Source organism: Ictalurus punctatus, chromosome 16 (assembly GCF_001660625.3).
Source record: "Ictalurus punctatus breed USDA103 chromosome 16, Coco_2.0, whole genome shotgun sequence".
Taxonomy (NCBI): domain Eukaryota; kingdom Metazoa; phylum Chordata; class Actinopteri; order Siluriformes; family Ictaluridae; genus Ictalurus; species Ictalurus punctatus.
Genome location: NC_030431.2, coordinates 24995176 through 25014147, shown reverse-complemented (window position 1 = coordinate 25014147; position 18972 = coordinate 24995176). Strand labels below are relative to the sequence as shown.

The following is an 18972-nucleotide window of genomic DNA, read 5'->3' as shown; positions in this document are numbered from 1 at the left end:
GAAATTACACTCTTCCTTGAGGATAGGTAAAGGTGCTTAGCTTTCTAAAGGCCTATTACTTGTAATCTTCTTTGATAGAGAATGAATCTATTGTATCGTTTACGCAGAACCTTTAAGACTTCCTATCATAGTCTATTATTACCGTGTATTCTTATTATCACGTATATTCTTAGAAAAAGAAAGAGCATTCTTGAAGGTTTTATTTGATGGCGTGTAAAATGGCATCACTTGGAAACCCGTCTGATAAGAAAACGCTCTGTCGTATGGTTTTTCTTGGAACCTTTATGGGTTCTACATAATCGCTTTAAGGGTAATAATGGGTTCTGGAACTAAAGGGTTCTTCAAAAGTTCTTTAAATAGGTGAAGGGCTTCTTGGCTTCCTAAAAGTCTCACAAGTCCGATGAAATATTCCGTTTTAAGGATGTACGTAGAAATTTAAAAAGGTTCCCCCCCGAGGGTTCTAGATTTTTCTAGATTCTAGACTTTTCTACTAGCGTAGTAGTACTGTAAGTAAGGACACTTTTTAGAAAAAAGTTTGAAGAGTTGAGCTCTCTCTGTTCGGGAATCCTTTGTTGTAGGGTTCTCAGTGGTTCCCCAGATGGTTCTAGATTTGAAGAACCGTCTTTAGTTTTCTGCAAGGAGAACGTTTTTGGAAAACATTTTCGCAAAAGAGTTCTACTCGAAAGCCTCTCTGTTCGTTCTACGTAGAACGTTTAAGGGTTCTCCCCACAGGGTTCTAGATTTTTCTATGGGAATATACTGTATACGGTGTACAGCAGGATGAAATACTGTGCATGCAGAGTTTCTCAATTCGTAAGGTTCCCCGAGTGTGTTTCGGACAGGTGAGTGTTCTTAGGTTCCTGAATGGTTTCTACTTGGTATCCTCTCTGATAGAGAAACACTATTGTAAGGTTCTGCGTATAACGTCTAAGGGTTCCTCAACGCTACAAACTTTGGGTTCTAAATGTAACCTTTTTACACCTCTGGAAGAGATGCTACAGCTAAGTGCTCGCTAACTACACTCATAGTTCTAGTTTCTACACTCACCAGAGAGGCTGAAGCCAGACTGGTGCAGGTTCCTGACAGGCTGACCTTGCTGTTTGGCTGGAGATGTTTTGGCTGAAGAAGCAGGGGTAACAGCCTTGGGAGTCACGGTAACTTCACACACCGGGCCGTCGTACAGGCCACGAGGAACGCCCCTCAACTCAGCAAGCTGCAGGACACAGACGTATACATATCAAATGCGATCTTTATTTACATCACAGCACTCATGAATCTACTAATCGGATTGGTCAGCAGGTGATGATTACTTTTCTATAACAGGAGCTCAGACGGTACTGATCACATCACGTTTATATTAATGCGCTCGTTATGACACGTTACGCCGTCTCTTTGATAGCTGACGCACTCCTGCATCATTTACTCATCAATTTTGACATTTTACAGCACTCTTGTGAGCGTTTGTGGGCGTGGCTAAACGGAAATCAACTACGACGCGAACACGTTTTATCGGCCGATCGGCAGGAACGTTTACACACAGCTAAATAATCATAAATTATTTAACATAAATCAGGCCCACTGTGTTTGGGAATGAATCTCTTGGTAAGGGTAAAGTATGGTAATTATGGTAACTATGGTAACAATGGAGCCGTATGTGGTTTCTTACCCTGCTGCGGGCTTTTATCCTCTTGTAGACGTAGTCAGGGAATGGTTTTCGGGTCACGTAGCGTCCTGAGCCCTCAGTGGTGTGCAGGGTTCCGTCCTCTAGAACAATCTTTCCCTGGCTAATGACCACCAGCGGAGCCCCACGCACCTCCATGCCCTCGAAGATGTTGTACTCCACCGCCTACACACACACAGACATTGTTTAAGTGCATTTAATCCAGATTTCCGTGTATAAAAACATTTAAATACAACACTAACGATGTCTTCTGCTGTACACGTGATGGAAACCTTAAAGGTTCTTTGTAGAACCCTACTACACAGGGAACTGTTAAGCTTAAGGAACCCATGTTCCTTAATATAGATAGATATATCCAGAAATATACAGTATATCAATATAAAGAATATATATATATATATATATATATATATATATATATATATATATATATATATATATATATATATATATATTCTTTTTTTAAAATATGATCTGATAATACATAATAATAATAATAATAATACAGATATCATTTAAAAAGATTAAATCTATATGATTTAATACAAGTGACTGTTTTATTATATTGTATTATTATATATTATAAATGAAATATTTATTAAAAAAAAAAAATTGTCATTTGTACATCATATTCCGAATACAGAATACACATGTGGCCTTTGAGAACGCACGTCACCCCCCCCCGCCCCCCCCCGTCACGTGCTATGACTCACGTGGCACCCTGCAGGCCGTCCCCCTTCTCCTTCTTCGAATTTCAATTCGTTTGTTGTGCTTCACACCTTAACCACCAGGGGGCGCATGGAACAACATACTGTAGCTGAACACAGCGCACTCACAAAACAAAAGAAAATGGAACGTGCGATCGATCAGATTTAAGGGAAAAAATATTACGTACGGTCGACATTAAAACGTAAAGTTTCTCCTCCACACGTTAATACTTGCGACTGTGATGAAGAGCGGATCTGGTTGTGTGAGACAGACTAACCATGCACACGATACTGTGTATTGCGATACAGTTTTGCACAATATATCGATCATACAGTATCACCCATCTAACTTTATTTGTATCTAACTTTATTTTTCCCCATGACACCTCCTCACCGTTATGTCCCTGTTCGCCTTCGCTCTTTCGCTCCTGTCTTACATTTTCAACAAGCGGTTCTGGTTTTCTAGAACTAAAGCAGTCCAGGACTCCAACCCGAGTTGTTTTTTTTTCCTTCTACTGTACCACAAACGCTCGTCAGTCGTCGACGGCCCGTTTTCATCGGCTCCACCTTGGTAAATCTGCGTTTTTCACCTTATTATTGTGTGACGAAGAAAGTGTGAGGAAAAACTCCATTAATAAATAAATAAAGTCTACAATTTCCACTGATATGATGCGGGAAGGGGGGGGTGTAGCATCAACATCTTGTTCACGTTAAACTAAAGCATTTCCTTGATATTTTGTGAAAAGAAGAGAAAGTCAGCAGGGTGTGTGTTGCTGAGGTCAGCGTGACCAGCGCGATAAATATTACTGCCACACAGCTAATGATGGCACGCGAAGTCCCAATTGAGGTAAAAACAGCATGAGGTCAGTCTGGGCTTGCTTACACACACACACACACACACACACACACTGTGGCCAATTTTCCTGTACCTCATGGAATGGCATCCTTCCTGACTGAACAGAATATACAGCGATAAAAAAAAACCAAAAATCATACCGTATGTGTGCATTTTTCTTATATATTCATAGCTATAGTTTAATTTCTATCCATTTATAGTTACATTTAATGTTCGAGGAACAAGTTAGGTCTCTGATCATCTGCTAATAACCGTACGGTGTTTTATTCCTCTTACACAACGGCAAATTGCCAACAATGAAAAAAAAATTCCTTCACTGAATAACGGCACGTCGTACTTTTTATCCATTTACAGTTACGTTCAGTGCTATCGCTTACGTTACGGCAGCTGTACGACGACGTTTCTTCACCGGCCTCTCTTTTTTTCTCTCTCTCTTCAATTAATAAGAGGGGGGGGGGGGTGTTTGTGTGGAAATGTTACCAAAAAAAATAAAAAATCATACATTTCAAAGCTGCGACACTGGAGACTCCTTCCAACGTTGTTTTAAACCCCGGTGTTATTAGTCAAAGATTACGTGGCGCGTCAACCGTACGAGTCCCGGTACACGAGCTGCTGTTACTATAGAAACGATGATATTGTGAAACGAGCTGCGTTAATGTAAGCGTGTGATTTGTAGCACGCGGTACTGTCCGGGCTGCTGTTGTAGAAAACTAATCAACGCCTTCTGGCTAGCGCTGTGGTATATAGTTCAAGAGTATACAGGATGCATGTAGACCAATATACACACACACACACACACACACACACACACACACACGCATCCTGTTATGGCTTCCAACAGTCGGTTCAGTTATGATCCAACACTTGGGCAGCATTTTAGCATGACATCAGCGTTGAACCATGAGTCAGAGCTCCACACCCAGACTCTGGTGAACAACACGACCAATCACTTACAGTCGACACTAAAAAAAAAAAAACTCCATAAAAACTCCAACAGTCTGCAAAAAAAGAGAAAAAACGACTCTGTATGCTGATGGCATTATTAAATACACCCATCACGCCTCATTTTCCATGGAAGCAAGCACGGTCACTTTGGAAATACGTTAACTCATTTATTCATTTGTTCATTCATTCATTCATTCATTTATTTATTTATTTTTGCATCACGTCACCCAAATTTGCTCTACACTGGTCGACAGTAGTGTCACTGACGCGAGTTTTCTTCACACACTTTAATAAAAAAAAATTTTAAAAAGAAGAAGAAGAAGAAGAAGAAGTGTGTTCTTTAGATAGTTAGGGGTTCTAGGGTTATTCTTGGAAACCCTGTTTTACTGTTCTAGATAAAAACTTACCAAAAAAAAACCCTCGATAGACAACCCAAATCTTTTAGTTTTTATATTCTATAACCAGGATCGAAATTTCCAGAACATACGAGAGGGCGTTCAAACCGGTGTATCTATGAATGCAGACGTTAATACACTGAAAACAAAAGACACGCTATTAGCGTCACATAGATATATAGAATTAAGATTAGATTCAAAGTTTCGCTATGTCCAGGTCTTACATTACGTTCTTTTGATCGTTTCGACTCATTCGCTGCTATCGTCAAGCAACCGATTGCGCTTCGTCTTTGCGCGTTCGCTGAGAGTAGGCTAACGGTGGAGAGGCAGGAATTTGGCCAATAGTTGCTGCAAGGCTTTTAGAATCGACCAATCGGTGTGCGAGAAGGCGGGAATTACAGAGTGGGGTTAAAGCAATGCAGATATGCGCACGCGTGATGAGACCATAAACGCATCATAATGAAACTAAAGCCGGATCCCGGGCATGTTCTCAAATTGAGACGCTTTTTTGAGGTCTGAAAAAGAGGACCGGTCCGGGGGAAAACGAGGACGTATGGTCACCCTACGTCGCACAGGAATTAATTCATGAATCGATTAGCTAACTGATCTACCCAGAATCGGTCATTACATAATGTTAGAAAGAAAACGAATATAGGTTTATTGTAATTAACAGGTCGTGCTCTGGTGTTCAACTGATTTAGACTGGCAGAAAAAACCCCCCCAGAAATTATGCTTATGCTTATCCTCCGTCTCAATTAGGAACGCATTTTCTCATATGTTCTAATCAAACGGATAAATACGGATATGGAAAGCATGAAAAACGAAGAGTCTTACTCCCACTTCCTATTTGCATTCATTTAAACTGATCACGACAGGCCCCGCCCTCATCGCACATCGCAGCTTGACCTCACCAGGTTGTGGCTCTTGGCCGAGATGATCTTGGTGATGTCGGGGTCCCAGAGCACCAGGTCGGCGTCTGATCCCACGGCGATGCGGCCCTTACGGGGGTACAGGTTGAAGATCTTAGCTGCGTTTGTGCTGGTCACGGCCACAAACTGGTTCTCGTCCATCTTCCCAGACACCTGAAAGGGAAAAGAGCGTGATCAGATTGTTACCCAAAAAAAAACAACGATGAAATAAAACTGAGAGAAATTATTTTGCTTGAAATCTTTTTTTTTTTTTCTTCTGATTTCAAACCTCCAGTATGTCCTACTCACCACACATTTGTCCCAGATGATGGACATCCTCTCCTCTGTGCCGTTGGTCCCCTCAGGGATGAGGGTGAAGTCGTCTTTCCCAACGGCTCTCTGCGCGGTGTTGAAGGTGCAGTGGGCACTTCCTGTCACCTGGAGGTCGCCACTGTAGACACGCAGAGATGAAAAGTCGGTAAATAATGCCGACTTCTATATTTTTTCCCCCATTTCCTGCATATTTGGACTAGCCAACCAGCCAGCTCTCCCCAATCATACAACACCTACCAACCATTGTGAAAGCAAACATGAAGGCTTCCTCCAAGACAACTAGATTTCTTCAAACTGTTGCTCACGCTGCATCACATGAGCGATCTACCATCTTACGCATATATGAGCTCACAGTCGGCTGCGATTGTCTAGCGTCGCTCTGATTGATTGAAGATAGAGTTAGAGAGAAGTATGCCCCGCCCACCCAGAGAACACAGCCAATTTAGCTCCTTTGGCTCTCGGCTAGGGATGGTTCTGGCACTGTCAGACATTCTAACTAGCTAGCTTTTTCTTTTTCACCACTCGGGAACCAAATCAACGTAATATTTACAGCAATGGCGCTTGGTTGCAATTTACTGTATACTGAGAACACGACATTTCCATAGAAACAGAAAATCTCACAGCTTGGAGAATTAACCGTTGATCTCAACTGATTTTGTCGTTTTGTCCACCGCAGATTGACCTGTACCATAATTAAGCTCCTTTCTGAGATTGGTTAATAAGACAAGACAAAAAAATAACTACGCAGCAGGGTACAAGGTAACATGGTACATGGGGCAGTGGTGGCTTGCCGCTTGGTTAAGGCTCTGGCTAAGTGATCGGAAGGTCGGGGGTTCAAGCCCCAGCACTGCCAAGCTGACACTGTTGGGCCCTTGAGCAAGGCCCTTAACCCTCTCAGCTGCAGGGGCGCTGTATCATGGCTGACCCTGCGCTCTTGACCCCAGCTTCCTGACATGCTGGGGTATACGAAGAACAGAATTTCACTGTGCTGTACGTGATCAATAAAGACTCATTATCATGGTACCAAAGTGTAAAGTGTAAAAGATCCTGGAGACTCCTTCCATAAATGTTAAACTCCTTACAACAAAGAAAAACATTTACAAACTGTACTTCAAAAACATCTAGACTAGAAGACTAGTTTTCGTCCCATAATATACTAAAACGTTCATGTATTATTCAATGAAATGGATATGGAAAGTGTGTAGTTATGAGATTATACAGTATGACTGGATCTGCCCCATAACAGGGTGGGTTCCTGTTCTAAACCCAGTGCCACCCATGACTTCACTCTCTTCCTTTTTTCTGCAGCTCACTCTTCAGTGGTTCCAGACTGGCCAATGCTTATTTTATAATTAGGACTAAAAAAAAAAAAAAAATGTACCAGAAATACATGTCGAGACAGAGTACGAGTCTCACCATGACAGCAGGGAGTTGAGATAGTCGGGCGTAGTGGGATCCGGACTCAGGGGTGGCGAGGTCACATATGCTGCAGCTTTGGCCCAGTTTTTGCTCCAATAGTGCGAGCCGTCTGTGCCAAGACTGGCCGTGATTGGCTCCCCGTATACCACGGTGCCTGCGACGACCAATCAACATCACATCACATCACATCGATCCAGCGCTAGCGTGTAATCATACAGCAATTATCTTGTCTAATTCTGGAGTCTCGGCTATATAACGTCAAATAATGGCGAGAGTGAAAGTGAGTCATGCGATGTTGTGTGTTATGATCTGAAATTGTCTGAAATCTTTTTTTTTTTACTGTTAGGTCATTCCAACCCTGTTATTGAGGTCCAAACCTTTCTTCCTGGCCTGGGCGATGACATCAGCTGCGCTCTTGCTCATCACCTTGGTGATGTAAAGAGGACAATTGGTCTGATTGGCCACCGTGATGGAGCGGTTCACCGCCTCGGCCTCCACCTAAACGCCAAGACAGAGTGGAGGGATTTTAGCAGCGTTAGCGGTGTTACATCCCAGATTCTACAGGAAGTCGCCTAGTATAGCGTGCAAAACTCTTTACCCTAAACGGAGTTAGAACACTCTACGTCCACGCTAGCTAACTATCTGTAAATTCCTTCCTCTTCATTCCTTCATTGAAGTCTTCAGACACTTCGGTCTGCTGGGGGAAACGACACGTCTCTTCCCGACACGTTTCTTTTCAACCCTCCAGTACACATCACACCAATTCTAATGGTTTCCACTACAAATACCATTACACACGTCAGCTAATCATTAAAACCATTATCATTAACAGTCCTGAATGGTATCCGCTAGACCGAACATGCCACCAATAGAAGGCAAAAAATTACCAGAAGAGACCAACAGGGACCATTACAGTTTCCATTAAAACCAATACAAATCCCATTCTGACCATCAAATCATTAAACAGGCGTGTGTACGTTTGAGACCTTCACCGTTATGTGACGTGACATCCCACTTTAACCACAGGCAGCTCAAATTCTCCTCAACAACCTCCATGCACTGAGTTGCCAGTTTATTAGGTATAATAATCCGATCTAGCGCGAACACAGATCGGTGTGATGTACCTCCTCTGGACGGCTCAGAACGTGTCCCTCCGGTCCGGTGATTCCCAACTCCAGGATTCGACGCTGCTCCTAGAATCATTAACCAGAAATAATAACTATGGAGAAACATATACAGATATAAAGAAAAATGCAGTGGATGGTCACATGGGTATGTCTTACACCCTATAAGGAGGGGATTTGTATCTCTTAAAAAAAAATTAAATGCAAAAAAAAAAAAAAAAACCACACATTTAATTAATTAATTAATTAATTAATTAATTTATGTTTCATTAGTGAAATATTTGCATGTCCTACTATTACGAAACTGACACAGCTTCTAGCCTCTTAAAAAAATTAAATGGCAAAAAATTTTATTTATTTATTTATTTATTTATTTATTTATTTATGTTTCTTTTAATGCAAGTGATGACGACCTGCAGCAAAATTATTGAGCTGTTTACACGGACTAACTTTTTAATGTGATTATTTCTTTAAAATTCGATGTTATTTCCTTATGTATTTATTTATGCATTTACATTTTTTGACCTATTTTAATGTTTGTTTGTTTTTCCCTCCACATAACATGTTACATCGACCTGCGAAGTTACTCAGACGTCAATCAGAACACGAGTCGAAATTCTCAGCTGTTCTCCAGTATACGATTTGGGCTAAGACGTTATAAGGCCCGGACGAGGACGTGCAGAAACGCCGATCTGGTCCAGACGGAAAGTAAAAAAAAAAAATAATAAAAAAAAGCAGCGCTTGAAATGAAAAGATGAATGAGAAAAAAACTGCATCGAACGACCACACTCAAAACAAATGGAAAGAAATGATTACATTAATAATCACCATGTCTTCAACCGCACATATATCTTACAACAACGAGGACCGCGTCCTTATTTTCGGAGAGACGGCTCTGACAAGCGAAACTGTCCAGAGCCGAGCGCGTGTGCGTTAATAACTCTGATGTCACGACGGAGTTATGCTTTGCTCGCTGTGCCAGTATAAAGTCTGAACATTACAGAACGTCTTCGGACTTAAAAGTCCCCGGCGTTTTATTCCACATGGTTTGTGTATGTCAATCCACCATGTCTTTAGTATCTGAGATTCTCACCTCGGCGATGATGTCTCCGTTCTCAGCGTGGACCTGTGCGATGGCGCCGAGGTCCCGGATCACGCTGAACACCTCGTAGATCTGCAGAAGACCAAACACACACACACACACACACACACACACTTTTTCACTTATGTTGGCCTTAACAGACCTTCTACGTTTCTGGATTTTTCTCCAGACCTTCACGCAGATGGAAAACGCAGTCTAAGACCACCAGAGTCCCTTTTGTTTACGAGTGAGTCAGAATGGCGTCTCTGAAGATCATTTCCCGCATTTTTTCGTCCTTACTCTTATGGAGATCGCTCGGTGCTTCTGGAAAGCTTCACGTCTAAAGGAAACACTGTGTCTCGCAGCGTACATGATGTAAATAATGTCGAACGGGTCTGGTTTTAATATCGGCCGTGTGACGTACACCGAGTGGAAGAGAGCTGGTGAGATGAGAGAACTTCCTGAGAGACATACCTGAGAGTCGGTCAGCTGGAAGATGTCCTTGTAAGCCAGGTAGACCAGGAAAGAGTTAATACCTGTACAACAAACACACCGAGGACTGAATACATAGAGGTCCAATTTATTACAAACTCATTCATGTATATCTATTTGGTTTGGATATATCCGATCAATCCTGCTCAAACACATCTTGAACGACTTCCTGATAGTTGGAAAGCGTATTGGAAACACCGTGTTCGATTTTTTGGGTTTTAAAACGGGCGTGTGTCGTACCATGGTCCTTGACGAGCGTCTCCATTTCCTCCTGGATGCCTTTGTGCCACTCGGTGATGTCGACGTGGAGCGAGTAATCGCAGCACGACTTGCTGTCAGCCCACTGACGCCACTGATTAAACGCCGCTATCAGACCGGTACCGGGCTCGGGAACCACGTGGTCAACTAGTCACGCAAAAACACACACGGACACAAAGCAGAGGCTTTTAGTACAGACGGACACGCAGGAGGGTATTCCAAAATGTGGAGAGAAACGGATAGACATAAACATGAACATCTGTCATCAGTGAGAGATTCCAGAAGTGTGTGTTCATAGGTGAAGTATCATCTCGTCGACCGCAGTAAATTCGGACTTTTTATCTGCTCACGGCTTTCTTGACTTATTTACGGTAAAGTGTGTTGAGTTGCTCCACGTGTTCCATCAGTGTGTAGTAACCCTGGCCTTTTTCTCCGCCGTGCGAGACCACATGGGGTCTGATTGCGAGGATTATCGGACTGATTGAGAGATTATTTCACGCCGGTAGTCCCGCTGAGACTCACTGATCATGGTGGTTCCTCCTGACACTGCCGCGCGGGTGCCCTGATAAAAGTCGTCGGCTGCCGTCATGCCTCGGTCAGGCATCTGGAAGCGAGTGTGGACATCGATACCACCCGGCATCACCATGCGGCCGTGAGCATCGATCGTCTTCACCCCACCTGGGACAATCAGGTTCTCCCCAATCTGCCTATACAGCAGGAAGAGGGGAGGAAGAAGGAAGGAAGGAAGGAAAGGAAATAATGGAAAGGAATGGAAAAGATAGGAGAGGGAAGGAACGGGAAGGGAAGACATGGAAAGGGAAGGGAAGGGAAGGAAAGGAAAGAAATGTAATGAAGGGAAGGAACAGTAAGGAGAGGGAAGGAAAGGGAAAGAAATTTAAAGGAAAGAAATGGAAAAAAATGGAAGGAAATGAAAGGAAAGGGAAGGAAAGAGAAGAAAGGAAAGGGAAAGAAATTTAAAGGAAAGAAAGGACAGGAAAAAAAGGAAAGGAAAGGAATGAAAGGAAATGAAGAAAAGGAAAGGAAAGGAAAGGGAAGGGAAGAAAGGAAAGGAAGAAATGGAAAGGAAGAAATGGAAAGGAAGAAATGGAAAGGAAGAAATGGAAAGGAAGGAAAGGGAAGGGAAGAAAGGAAATGAAGAAATGGAAAGGAAAGGAAAGGAAATGGAAAGAAAGGAAAGGAAGGAAAGGAAAGGGAAAAAAAGGGAAAGGAAAGGAAGGAAAGGGAAAAAAAGGAAAGGAAAGGAAGGAAAGGAAATGGAAAGAAAGGAAAGGAAAGGAAGGAAAGGAAGGAAAGGAAAGGAAGGAAAGGGAAAGAAATTGAAAGGAAAGAAAGGAAAGGAAAGGAAAGAAAGGAAAGGGAAAAAAGGAAAGGAAAGGAAGGAAAGGGAAAAAAGGAAAGGAAAGGAAAGGGAAGAAAGGAAAGGAAGGAAAGGAAATGAAGAAATGGAAAGGAAAGGAAAGGGAAGGGAAGAAAGGAAAGGAAGAAATGGAAAGGAAGAAATGGAAAGGAAGAAATGGAAAGGAAGGAAAGGGAAGGGAAGAAAGGAAATGAAGAAATGGAAAGGAAAGGAAAGGAAATGGAAAGAAAGGAAAGGAAGGAAAGGAAAGGGAAAAAAAGGGAAAGGAAAGGAAGGAAAGGGAAAAAAAGGAAAGGAAAGGAAGGAAAGGGAAAAAAAGGAAAGGAAAGGAAGGAAAGGAAATGGAAAGAAAGGAAAGGAAAGGAAGGAAAGGAAGGAAAGGAAAGGAAGGAAAGGGAAAGAAATTGAAAGGAAAGAAAGGAAAGGAAAGGAAAGAAAGGAAAGGGAAAAAAGGAAAGGAAAGGAAGGAAAGGGGAAAAAAAGGAAAGGAAAGGAAAGGGAAGAAAGGAAAGGAAGGAAAGGAAATGAAGAAATGGAAAGGAAAGGAAGGAAAGGGAAAGAAAGGGAAAGGAAAGAAAAGGAAAGAAAGACATGGAAATGCAAGGAAAGGAAAGAAAGGGAAAGAAATAGAAAGGAAAGAAAGGAAATGAAGAAATGGAAAGGTGTATTTTAGTGAAGTGTTGAATCGTAGAATTGTCTTTTTTTAACTTAAAAAATTGGTATAATTTTTGTTTCTATAATCTCTGCAGTCTCTCTCTCTCTCTCTCTCTCACACACACACACACACACACACACACACACACACACACACACACACACACACACACACACTTACTTGATGAGTCCATCCTCCATGTAGATGTCTGCGGAGAAGGACTGGTCATCGTTCACAATCTTGGCTCCTTTAATGAGCAAGCGCTCACTCTAGAAATAGAAAGTTTCATATAAATATTAATACAGCGCCATTAGAGGGAAGCAAAAAAAAAGAAAAAAGAAAAGAAGAAGTAAAAAGAAACCTGATACGAACGCTGAATTATTCATGAACGAATGTCAACAGTGGAAGATTGGACTCGGGTCATGGACTTGCTTAAGCCGGAAAGGAAAGCTGAAATATTACACAGTGGTTCCTAGAACTAATTTTACAGGAACCTTTTAAAGACGTTTACGAGGCTGACTCTTACTTTCGGCCCCGCTGTAACACCAACCGCACTGTATAAAACACACCAGTGTCTTTCCTACCAGCTCACCCTGACACCATGCTCCACAACTGACGCAAAGTCATCACTGCGACATCCGGATGCGCAAGACGTGCTCACATGACTCGGCAGATTTAGTCTCGGGTGCACGAGTCAAATTGAGGATTGAGGATGGAGCAAGAAAGAAGATAAAACGCTGGCCTCGTAACTACCGCTATAAATAAACAAAAACACGTCATTTCTTTCATAATACAATATTTTCCAGATGTTAAGTCTCTCTGGAGTCTATGATGCACATCCCTAGACTCTTCAATAATAATAATAATAATAATAAAAAACAATATATGAAGTGTTTGGTTGAATGCGTTGCGTAATACCACAGTGCTGTAAGGTTCTGGAGTCGGGACGTCACGATTCGATAACGCTCGCGTTCACCTGCACCGCTCTAGGACAGTTAGCGTCGTGTTAGTCTATGCTAGCAGTTCTTTACACCAAACTAGCAACCTACCATACGCTATAAACGCACTACGAGTTGACGTGTACATCTGCGAATCAGGAAACCGAAGAGTCACGCACAGACGTTCACACTGACCGCCACCTACATGCTCGAACGTTCGGGTCTCACCCCGATGCTAGCGCTAATCCGTACACTGCCCTGCTCGACCAATCAGCATCCGTATCCACAGACTGACATGATGATGCACGATTGAGATTTTGGAGGTGGCATGAAGATTGCGTCCTAGGGCAGTGGTAGCTCAATGGTTAAGATCTTGGCCTACTGATCAAAAGGTCATGAGATCAAATCCCAGCACTACCAAACGGCCTCTGTTGGGCCCTTGAGTGAGGCCCTTAACCCTCAACTGCTTAGATGGATAAATGTAAGTCACTCTGGATAAGGGTGTCTGCCAAAAGCCATGTTATATAAAAGTAAAAATATAATACAAATCTGCCCAAAGTCACAGAACCTTTTAAAAGCGTGCCTTACGGTCTAATACTTTTAGAAATCCTTTCCGAAATGGATTTCCTTAATGAATTAAGGATGTTTTCTTACCCTGTGAACCGTGCTAGCGTTCACAGGACCCGACGAGCAAAACCATCGGCTAATGTTAGCACCGACCGGCGTGTCATCGATTAGCGAGGCCGAATTGCTAACAGAGCCGAATGCACACTCTGTGCTAATGCTTCGGGTCGCGTGTTTGGCGAGGTGTTGTGTTGCGGCTCTCCAGTTTCCCGAGTAATGTTACGAAAAAATAAAGAGCTCACTGTTGCATGCAATGGAGCTGAACCATGGATCAGGATCCAGATCGAGCTAAATTATAAGTGCTTCATGACACTCCCATCACACACACACACAACCACTCCTACTCCATGCTGTTTACACGCTCAGTCCCGGAGGACACTCATTTCTCCATGAAAAGAAAGCAGGATCCATTCTGCTCACAAGACACACTGCATGGTTTTTCAGACAAAGGCGTCTCTGTCCCAACCCCGACGCTCTCGCATGCTCAATGGCAGCTTGGCAACCCGGGCCAAAGTGTGTCTGGCGTCCCCCCAACATCGGCATGATGGTGCAGTCCTAAAACAGGGAAACTCCTAATCCAGCTCGGAAAACAAGAACGCAAACTCAAACGGACGAGAGACCGGTAACGCAAAACCGAACCAAATCTCATCTATAAAGGTTACTACAGTATAAAAGCCAAACATGGGATTGTTTCCTTTGTGAAATGTTAATAGTAATCACTCCTATTCACCCAGATCAGTAAAGTCCGGTGGAAACGAGCGAAATCGGCTGCACGAGGAGGGTTTCCTCATAAGCAGGCGTGTGGTCATGTGTGTTCGCAGTTTAAAGTCACTGTTGCATTTGGGTAATGGAGTTCGGTTTGTGCTACAAAGATTCGAACGTATGACACAATCCACGAGGAAATTCCGAATAAAGACGTGCGCAGATATACCGTAAACGCTTGGTTTGTATCTTATCATTCACAGCCCTGAATTAGCCCAATGATCAGGGGAAATATGTCCAGAAATACAATTCGGTTCGAGTCTACACACAACGCTTATTCCTGCAAACGTAAACAGTTTCATCTGCTGTATTTTTCCATTTCGACACATAAGAGTTCGGATCGTTTAATTTGGTTTACAATAGTTCACAATTTTCTAGGAGTGCAATTAAACACAGGCTTGTAGACAGAGCAGTACACGCTGGACAAACAGCTGGGTCACTATGGGTCACAGATGGATCATTAGATGGATGGATGGATGAAAAAGATAGATAGATAGATAGATAGATAGATAGACAGATAGACAGACAGATAGATAGACAGACAGACAGACAGATAGATAGATAGATAGATAGATAGATAGATAGATAGATAGATATACAGACAGTTAGATAGATAGATAGATAGATAGATTGATAGATAGACAGATAGATAGATAGACAGATAGACAGATAGATAGATAGATATACAGACAGTTAGATAGATAGATAGATAGATAGATAGATAGATAGATAGATAGATAGATAGATAGATAGATAGATATACAGACAGACAGATAGATAGATAGATAGATAGATAGATATACAGATTGATAGATAGACAGATAGATAGATAGACAGATAGACAGATAGATAGATAGATATAGACAGACAGACAGATAGATAGATAGATATACAGACAGACAGATAGATAGATAGATAGATAGATAGATAGATAGACAGATAGACAGATAGATAGACAGAGAGATAGATAGATAGACAGACAGATAGACAGATAGACAGTTAGATAGATAGATAGATAGATAGATAGATAGATAGATAGACAGACAGATAGATAGACAGATAGATAGATAGACAGACAGATAGATAGACAGACAGATAGATAGATAGATAGACAGATAGATAGACAGACAGACAGATAGATAGATAGACAGACAGACAGATAGATAGATAGACAGACAGACAGATAGACAGACAGATAGATAGATAGATAGATAGATAGATAGACAGACAGATAGATAGATAGATAGATAGATAGATAGATAGATAGATAGATAGACAGACAGATAGATAGATAGACAGATAGACAGATAGACAGACAGACAGACAGATAGATAGATAGATAGATAGACAGACAGATAGATAGATAGACAGATAGACAGATAGATAGACAGATAGACAGATAGACAGACAGACAGACAGATAGATAGATAGATAGATAGACAGATAGATAGATAGACAGATAGATAGATAGACAGATAGATAGACAGACAGACAGACAGACAGACAGATAGACAGACAGACAGATAGATAGACAGACAGACAGATAGATAGATAGACAGACAGACAGATAGATAGACAGACAGACAGACAGACAGACAGACAGATAGATAGATAGAGAGATAGATAGATAGATAGATAGACAGATAGACAGAACTCCCACCAAACATATGAAGCATAAAAAGTGTCAAAAGACCAGAGATAAAATAAAATAAATACAGGTTGGATGAATAATTGCATGGATAGATGGATGTTGGAAGGATGGAGGGGTTGTTGGATTTTTCTCATGGACAGATAGAGAGGGTTCTTAGTAACGTCCATTAAGAAACGTAAAAATAGTGTTCAGAAACTCTTAAGGAAGACAGACAGACAGACAGACAGACAGACAGACAGACAGACAGACAGACACATCACAGTGCAGTTTATCAATCATTACACCTGAATCCCAACCATTTACATTTGCCGTATTTAGATTCTGATACATAATATTGTGTATATTGTGATTTTCCTTCATATTTTTGCCATATCTCACTTCTCTCAGTTAGATTTAAGGCCCATTCCCACAGTCCTTCATCTCCGCCGCTTGTGTTGGAGCAGCTCTAGAAGATTAATAAAGCGGCGGATGCTTCACCGATGAGAACATGTTCTCAGAGTTCTCATCATACGGAAAAGTTTATCTACGTACAGTAAGGCTGGACCTAAATGAAGACGGATGTTGGAGTAAAACATGAAGAGACGCCAGAAACCGCAGCAGAATGGACAGAATACAAACCTGACAGATAGATAGATAGATAGATAGATAGATAGATAATATATTTTTGAACATATTGACATACAGTTTGTTATGCAAACGCACCATGTGCCAATATTTAAAATCAAAGTATCTGTATTCAAAATATCCCAAATGACTCAGGTCAGGTGTGTAACGGGTTTGGGATTTGGACCAGGACACTGATATGGAGCGTGTGGGAGTTTTCTGAGGATTGCCGTGGTGAGTGCTGCTTAAATCGACACAGAACCAAAATGCTCTGTCCTGCAACTACTGTAAACACCATGTCTTTAACTTTTCGGTGTGTTCTAAGGCTGAGCAATGTGCAAAAAAAAAATTGTAAAAATGCTGTACTGCTCTCTCTAACCAAGGAAAACTCGATCGGCTTCGGCAAATTTAATCCCTGCCCTTCAGCCACACGGAATCTGTGTTGAAGTTGCATTACCGGCTTTAATAAATCACACTGCGGGGGTTTATTTATTCCAGTCGCCTTGACTTCACTTTGTGTATTGCCGTTTCAGACGCAGTGCCCCGAATGACACATTTTTTGGATCTAACGTGCTATTTTGCTCATGAAAGCCCCAATCCTCCGTAGACCCTGTTAGTAAAGTCAACATGTGTTTGTGTTTTTTTTTTTTTTATATATAAATGACGCAAGACTATAAATGCTTTCCAAAATGTTTGCCTAGCTAGATAACCTCATGAATGGATCACATTAGGAGTGTGTGAGAAGAGTGTGTGCGCTGAACATCACAGTGCATGGTAGAACTCATTTCTTAGTCCAGAACAAAGAAAAAAAAAAAGATTTCCCCAAACCCAGTGCCTTATGAAGCTCTCAGAACTTTTTGCGGACCTTGTTCCAGATCATCCCAAAGGTGTTCAGTGGGGTTGAGGTCAGGGCTCTGTGCAGGACGCTCGAGTTCTTCCACCTTCACTTTGTGCACAGGGGAATCGTCATGCTGGAACAATGTTGAGCCTCTTAGTTCCAGTGGGTCATGAGTTTAAATCCCAGCGCTGCCAGCCAAGCTGCCACTAGTGGGCCCTTGAGCAAGGCCCTCGGTTGTACAAATGAGATCAATGTACGTCGCTCTGTATAGTATAAGAGCGTCCGCCAAATGCCATGAATGTACATTTAAATGTGGTGTTCTAACTTTCTGGCAACAGTTCGAGGAAGAATCACATACAGTATGGTTGTGATGGTCGGGGGTTCACAAACTTTTGGACAAATAGTGTAGTTAATGAACCAAAAAGCCAATGAAATGTCGTCTGGGGGAAGTCTGGAACTAAAAACATCCTCCATCAAGGACAAAACACTTCAAGGCGAAACTCACTTCCTGCAATCGAGCCAAAGTTTCAAAGTCCCTGAGCCCGACGTCTCTCAGACGCACTTGGACCGGAGTGCTCTCGCACCGTGGTGAAGGACACACCAGGGTTCTGTTCAAACGCATTAAACGCTGTATATGTGAAAGCAGTCTTCTAAACTCCACCGTCCAAAACCGCCCAGCACTGTTCCTCAACTGACTATCGGTCTGTCTAGGAAGTCTGACATCTGATCGTCCTGAAGGAAAACCCGTGTGGTGGAAGTGTGTGGTTACAGCCCTACAGTCTTCCACCAGAAAAACTGCTCTCTCTCTTTTTTTTTTTTTAACGTTGTGGAGAACAAAAATAGCCCCCAAACCCACACGAGTGTCGGCTGTAAGTGGGGGAAATCCTGACACACGATGCGGCCGGTGAGAGAAATGGCATTCCTGGAAGACGAGTGTGTGTGTGTGTGTGTGTGTGTGTGTGTGTGTGCCAAAGAGTTGAGACGGCTCGGGTGCAGAACGAGACGCGATGCATTCTGGGACAACAATGTGGTTGCCATAGTAACTGAACAGATAGGCAAAGAATGCCGGATTTCCAGCTGGAACGACGGAGCTGGGTGTTCAGCTGTCACGACCGATTTCACAGTTTAAACGCTGGACGCTAAAAAGAAAATCCACACAAACGTTTAAAATCCCGTGTTCTGTCGTTAGTCCCAAAACGAAACATGTTTCAGCTAAACGTTTAGGACTCGTCCGTGCTACATAAAAGCATCTCGTTTATATATCGGAATACTTCATTTGGACACATCGGTTCAATTGTGTCTCGGTTTCATAATCAAATATGGG

General features: G+C 42.2%; 1 protein-coding gene across 3 annotated transcripts in view; it reads right to left on the bottom strand.

Moving 5' to 3' along the window:
* The window catches only part of dpysl2b (dihydropyrimidinase like 2b), a 40453-nt gene that overhangs the window by 4441 nt on the left and 17040 nt on the right, over nucleotides 1-18972 (bottom strand). For 2 of the 3 annotated variants that reach the window (XM_053686602.1, XM_017489471.3), the window contains 12 exons: nucleotides 12413-12501; nucleotides 10722-10906; nucleotides 10182-10346; nucleotides 9924-9985; nucleotides 9462-9542; nucleotides 8369-8437; nucleotides 7622-7742; nucleotides 7242-7398; nucleotides 5802-5943; nucleotides 5496-5666; nucleotides 1667-1846; nucleotides 1048-1213 (listed from right to left, as the gene is read on the bottom strand). In XM_053686602.1, coding sequence (XP_053542577.1) covers nucleotides 1048-1213; nucleotides 1667-1846; nucleotides 5496-5666; nucleotides 5802-5943; nucleotides 7242-7398; nucleotides 7622-7742; nucleotides 8369-8437; nucleotides 9462-9542; nucleotides 9924-9985; nucleotides 10182-10346; nucleotides 10722-10906; nucleotides 12413-12501 — 1588 coding nt within the window. The remainder of the gene's footprint in view (nucleotides 1-1047; nucleotides 1214-1666; nucleotides 1847-5495; nucleotides 5667-5801; nucleotides 5944-7241; nucleotides 7399-7621; nucleotides 7743-8368; nucleotides 8438-9461; nucleotides 9543-9923; nucleotides 9986-10181; nucleotides 10347-10721; nucleotides 10907-12412; nucleotides 12502-18972) is intronic. The other variant, XM_053686603.1, reaches the window with a different exon arrangement.